At 30.1% G+C, this 6,863-nt stretch overlaps 1 protein-coding gene across 3 annotated transcripts; it reads left to right on the top strand.

The window, feature by feature from the left end:
- Positions 1-971: 971 nt before the first annotated feature.
- LOC105974961 (LOB domain-containing protein 25) lies at positions 972-3,200 on the top strand. Of its 3 annotated transcripts, XM_088823429.1 has the most exons (3): positions 972-1,211; positions 2,263-2,817; positions 2,901-3,200. In XM_088823429.1, the coding sequence occupies exons 2-3, from the start codon at positions 2,274-2,276 to the stop codon at positions 2,906-2,908; spliced, it is 552 nt and encodes a 183-aa protein (XP_088679555.1). In that variant the 5' UTR covers positions 972-1,211; positions 2,263-2,273; the 3' UTR covers positions 2,909-3,200. The 3 variants fall into 3 exon arrangements, with proteins under 3 accessions (XP_088679555.1, XP_088679556.1, XP_012855577.2); XM_088823430.1 differs by lacking the exon at positions 972-1,211 and having other exon boundaries at positions 2,183-2,817; XM_013000123.2 differs by lacking the exon at positions 972-1,211 and having other exon boundaries at positions 2,229-3,015.
- The last annotated feature ends 3,663 nt before the right edge of the window (positions 3,201-6,863 follow it).

Raw genomic sequence — 6,863 nt, forward strand, 5'->3', positions numbered from 1 at the left:
TGCTACGTACATCTGGTTATTTACACTGAGTAAATTTGAACTGTAAATTTACACATAATTTGCCCACAGACACATGTGTATATATACTTAGTGGATAGTTATCTAATTAAATATACGATTCAAATCCACCCGATGTAAATAACCAGTTGGTGTACATTGAACACAAGTGAATGAATGATATTAAGCCTTTCTCATATACATTATGTTTCCAGTTTCATGAACCAAATTACCTTAACCTAGCTAATATATATTAATATAAATATTTATAAACTTTAATAATATCAGAAAATTATTGTATATATTCACTAATTAATGAGCTGCCTACTCTTTTTGACCATACACAAAAAATACATGTGTGTATGTTTCATGCATGAACCCTTCTGAAATTCTTTTTGATCACTTGTTCAACACCAATATATATATATATATATATATATATATATATATATATATATATATATATATATATATATATATATATATATATATATATATATATATATAAAGGAAACATTCTGAAATTCTATTAACATGAAAAGGGAATTAATAATATTGGATAATATTATATATTCAAGAAGTAAAATATATAGTACTACTGTGTGTGTGTGTGGTTGATAGTTGATACAGCTTCTGGTTCTGGTTTTGTTTGACTTTTGCTACATTCTTTTTCACTATATTATCTTGTAATTAAATATATATATATATGTCTAATTTAGAACTGGATATTCTCATCAATCTGCTAAACTTTAACATGTTTCTTTAAATGTTTATTAAATTAGAGTTGGCTGTGTACTATATATACTGCTATATAATGAAAATAATTAAAACTCAAAATAATTTTTTTTTCAATAAATAAATTGTGAGTGCATGAGAAAAAAAGAGAAAAAAAAAATAGAAAAAAAATATGTGTGACGTATATTGGATCCCCACAAGTATATATTATTAGATGCAGTGTCGTAGTCATCTTTATTAGTGTACCTCTCATTCATTATCTTTGTCCTTCTTCTCTTTTTTTTCCCCCTTAGGTTTTTTTTTCCTTTTTTTTTATTTAATTAATTGATTTTAATCTTCATTCTGAGTTTTATTTTCCCCATTTAATTTTTGTTCACTGAATTTTCAGATTAGGGTTTCCCCCATGCTGTGAATAATCATCTGTTTCATTTCTGTGGCTGCAGTGTTGTATTGTTTTAGCTTTTGATCAAACAACAGAGGTAACTATATATATAGATTCTTGAATATCTTCCATTAATTAGTACTACTACTACTATATATATATATGTTTTATTTACAACAGGTAATATTTATTAATGGCAGATATATAATAAATAGATTTACAGTATATATATGTATATATATGTAATATCTTTTAATTAATTGTTGATTTCTTGATCTAGGGTTTTCTCTCATGTTACAGTCTTCATTACCTTATTCTTCACTCAGATTTATTATTAATGGTGCTGGGATATAATTATATTGTGGATCATTTGCTTATAATTTGAATAGATCTCAGCTACACACATATATATATATATATATATTAGAAAAGAGAACACTGTACTAATTAAACTCTAGATTATTTGGAACTAGGTGTTTGAAGAATGAAAATGCATATAGACCATTTTAGGTTAAGTTATTAATTTTTTTTTTGTTTTTTTTTTTTTGGATCAATTAGGTAAAGGTATTATTTAAGCATCCATATTTATTAAATCCCAGTGTTGTTTATCTGAATTGCTAATCACATGAATTAATATATATATATATATATATATATATATATATATATATATATATATATATATATATATATATATATATATATATATATATGTATGTGTGTGTATATAATTAAAGTATGAATATTATAATAAATGAATTAACATGCAAAATAATTTAAAGTTTAACGACAAAAAGAATTAATGAAGAAGATCAGCTTAACAAGTAACCTCAAATTCAACACAAATCCTTAAAGGTAAAAAAAGACAAGAAAACAAGGTGAAAAGACAGACCTGCTGGGAGCAGAATTTTATTCATTAACATCAAAGTCAAATTATTAATATATATATATATATATATATATATATATATATATATATATATATATATATATATATATATATATATATAAAATAAGGTATAGTAGGTATATAGCTGGTGGTAAACGTAAATACTCAAATGGGAAGGGGTTTTTCGTAATTTGATCATACCTTAGGGTTAGCCGTAATTTGCCGTAGTTAAAGAATTCAAATGTTGAAATGATGACAGGGGCAAAAGGAATGGCTTCGTCGTCGAGCACGTACAACCCACCATGCGCGGCGTGCAAGTTCCTGAGGAGAAAGTGCACGGCCGGGTGCATATTCTCCGGCTACTTCCCTCCGGAGGAGCCTCAGAAGTTCGCCAACGTCCACAAGATCTTCGGAGCAAGCAATGTGGCCAAGCTCCTCAACGACCTCCTCCCCCACCAGCGCGACGACGCCGTCCAGTCCCTCGCCTACGAGGCGGAGGCGCGTGTCCGCGACCCCGTCTACGGCTGCGTCGGCGCCATCTCCTTCCTCCAGCGCCAGGTCGACCGCCTCCAGAAGGAGCTCGACGCCGCCAATGCCGACCTCATCCGCCTCGCCGCCGCCGCCTCCCCTTCTGTCCACATGCCGCCGCCCAACCGCCCGGCCGAGTTCGGCAGAAGATTCGGCAACGAGGGCGGCGGCGGCGGGGGCGGTGGGGGCGGCGGGGGAAGATTTTATACAACACCTGGCTACCAAATTACGTACAATGCAACCCCGTGGGCTGATATTTATAACCCTCATGGAGGAGGGTTTGATGGTAATATTTAACAAGATTTTCTCTTCTTCATCATCATCAATTTCTTCAGTGTTTCTTTCTCTCTCCTCTCTTTCTCTCTCTAGGGAAATAATCTGCTGCTTCTGCTTCTGCTTCTGCTGCTGCTTCTGCTGCACAAAGCTATAGCTTCTATTTTCCCTTTTGAAATATTGGTATGCAATTTTCTTTCATATCTATTAATTTCTGCTCATGATTTTTCTAGCTACCTATTTAAAAAAGAAGCACTTTTATTATTTATTTAGTGCAATATTTGTATGTATTATTTATTTTAATTTCTTGTTTTTTTTATTATTATATATTAAATGTAAGGCATGATTTTAGAGCTTGGAGAGTTTGCAATTTATATAAGTGTGATGCAATTTATATACCTTCATATAGTAGGGTCTTTGTTTATACAATCACACACATATACATGGGATATTTTTATGCTACACTCAGTGAAGAATACATCGGGTGATTTTTTACTGTTGATCGATATACACCAATGTGGGTATAAGTGTTTTTGTGTGTACATGAATGATAAAGATCTACCCAGTGTATTTCATCCGATGTAGCATAGAATACACCTATACATGGGACTGTGTGTATGTGTGCAAAGTGAGTAGTGATAAATCTAGATCGTATGCGTGTGTAGGATCATAATAACCGTGTTCGTTGAGATATTCGACGATTGAGATTTATGTGAAATTAATGAATTCTAAAAAACCGAAATAATCTGAATCTTTTAGGTTATGTAGGATATTCTTCATTTTGTACCCGTTTTGCCCCATTCGAGTTTCATATTTTGAAAAAAATATGATCACATATAAGATGTGTCTTTTGGCTGGTTATAAATATCAGATTGAGGTGTATTAGAAACTGTATTTCTGTATAAAACGAGTACAAATTAGAAATCATTCAACGGAATCTAGAAGATTCCATTGACTTTGACACCATAAGGGTACGGTGGACGTGTGTAGGAAGATTCATAGTTAACGAGTGGTTGTAACGACCCAAACAGGAAGGGTTTTTCATAATTTAACCTTAGGAGCCAAACAGGAAGGGTTTTTCGTAATTTTAGTACGTTGTAGGAATTTAATTTACCCATTTATATATATTCTTGAATATTCAACACTATATAGTTAATTAGGCAAGGTGGATTGTTATTGAGGACCACTTATAATTAATTTATACATGTTTTGTAGCAGTAAAGTTGGTGAGTTGTTCTAGATAACACAGTAAGAATGAAGACGACACTTTTTTTACTTGACACCAGAAACTGTGCAAATTTTTTTTTCCCATCAATTTTCTTTTATTTATTATAAAAAATAATATATATAAATATTTTCTTAATATCAGAAACATTATATTTAGAAGTGAAAGTCGGACGAATCGGATTGGAATAATTAGCCTTTTTGAGAAATTTCGGAAATTAAATCCGATTGGAAATAGGAAATTCCAATTTTTTTCATATATAAGTCCAATTTCAATCCAAAGAAAATTGAAAAAAAATCAGAAATCGTAATTTCGGAAGATGGGATGAAAAAAGTTGTTCCAAAACAGGAACTTTTCGTATTAAAACGGGCCGAAATTAATTTGAAATTACTGTTCCAAGTTACACCCATAATTATATGCATTTTTTAGTTTGTATATATATATAATGTAATCTCATCTTTTAACTGGAGAACTAAAAAACAGTGAGGAACAGGTCTTTGCTATACAGCCAGGCCCCCCTAGCTAGCTCCTTGACCTGCCCCCATGAATAAAAAGTAAATTAAGACATGACTAAATAATTATGCTAAGTAATTAGATACAAACTGTTGATACAAGAAAAAGTTGCATTAGCGACACCCGAATTGTGATAAATGTAAAAATTGTATCTTTTTTATTGTCATTAATAGCTCTTTTTGTTGTCACTTAATCCTTATTTATTGTCACTATAGAGCATTAGCAACACCCCGTTAGTGACAAGCACAGTCCGTTAGTGACAACCACAGTAACAACACTTTTTACCTAACTATATGTGAAAAATAGGTGTTACTCAAAAGATTTTTTTTTAGTGTGTGTATACATATATATATATATATATATATATATATATAACAAAAATGCAAAATAATAAGCTGATCCAATATAATTAGGGTTAGGGTTTCAACCCAGAAAAATTATAAGTAATGTGGTTTATAAATCGAAACCTGCCAATCTTTTATGCACGTTTTGCTGTGTGTGTGTGGGGTAAGTGTGTGTGTGAGAGAGAGAGAGAGAGAGAGAGAGAGAGAGAGTATATATATAAAAATGAAAATCTGGATTTTTGTTTGAACTATTGATTTCTTAGAGTCATTCTGCTGTTCCCAAGTTGTAGTAAATAGGCACACGGGTGCTGTAGATACAGCTTTGCTGACTGTGTGCGTGTATATGTATATATACAGAAATGTATGTGAAAAAGCTGCTTTTCCATTGAAAGCAAAGAGATTTCATGGCAGCACTCAGTTTCTTCCTTGTACTGTTCTCTCTCTCTCTCTCTCTCTCTATGATTGAAATTATTATTTTCTCCGAAATTTTCAGTTTTGTAACGAATAAAATTAATTCGAATTCGGTTCCAGAATAAATAAATAAAATATCAGAAATTGGAATTTTGAAAATTTAAATAAAAAACTTGTTTCAAAATCGATTTTTTCTTTTTTTTTTTATTCAAATCAATCGGAATTCAATTTTTGTGTTCACCTGTAATATTTTTAAAGGTAAATTCCACTTTCCTCACTTGTACTTTGCTAGGTATCACTTTACCCTTGTACTCTCGATTGCATCGATTTGCCCTCTGTAGTTGAAAATTGTTTCAGTGTGGCCCTTGCAGTTAAGTTTTCATATTTTTAACCTTAACAATGTTTGATCTAAGTCTGAAAATTAAAAAAAAAAAAAAAAAAAAACCACCCCTTCTAATTTAAATAATTATTAAACAAGACACATCGATATAATTTTTTTTTTCATTTCGAAAATTAAAATCGGGTCGATCATAAACTCGCATGCATCGGTTTCGATCCAAAATATATTTAAAAAAAAATCAGAAATCCGAATTTCTAGAAAATTCGGAATAAATATATTGTTACAAAATTGAAATACGTTGATATATATGATTCCACATTTATATTTAGGGCTAAATACAAAAACACCCCTGTACTATGAATTTTGTATCATTTACCCCCATGTACTACACATAAATACAAAAACCCTCCTACTATTATATTTTTTCCAAAATCTGACAAAAATACCCCTGCTAAACCTATAAATATAAGGGTTTGTTTGAGCCATTTTCCACTATATTTTTTAACATTTTCGGTCAATTTTACTTGGGAAATTTTTATTTCTTTTTATTTTTTCCTTCAAAACATTTAATTACTTAGATTTTTTTTTTAAATTTCTGAATAAAAATCTTTTATTTTTGTCATTTTGAATTTGTTCATTTTTTTCTTAAATGTCTTCCGGTAGTTCAAGTTCTCAACTATAATAGGATTGTAAAGATGTTTGAACTACCGGAAGACATTTAAGAAAAAAAATGAAGAAACACAAAATGACAAAAATAAAAGGTTTTATTTAGAAAATAAAAAAAAATGTAAGCAATTAGATGTTTTGGAGAAAAAAGTATAAATACCAAAATTTTCAACATAAAATTGACTGGAAATGGTAAAATATATAATGGAATATGGCTCAAAAAAAAAAAAAAAAAAAAAAAATATATATATATATATATATATATATATATATATATATATATATATATATATATATATATATATATATATATATATATATATATATATATATATATATGCTTGAGTAGGGGTATTTTCGTCATATTTTGAAAAAAATGCAATGTGAGGATGGTTTTTGTATTTATATGTAGTAGAGGGGGGTAAATGATACAAAGTTTATAGTACAGGGGTGTTTTTGTATTTAACCCTTATATTTATTGTATTATTAGCTCACTTTATAAATTATTAGATCTTCACATTCTCTGAATTTTCTGATGCAAGGCTGCGAAAAAGAAGCTA

This window comes from Erythranthe guttata, chromosome 9 (assembly GCF_056151865.1).
Source record: "Erythranthe guttata isolate IM_541 chromosome 9, IM_541, whole genome shotgun sequence".
NCBI classification, from domain to species: Eukaryota; Viridiplantae; Streptophyta; class Magnoliopsida; order Lamiales; family Phrymaceae; genus Erythranthe; species Erythranthe guttata.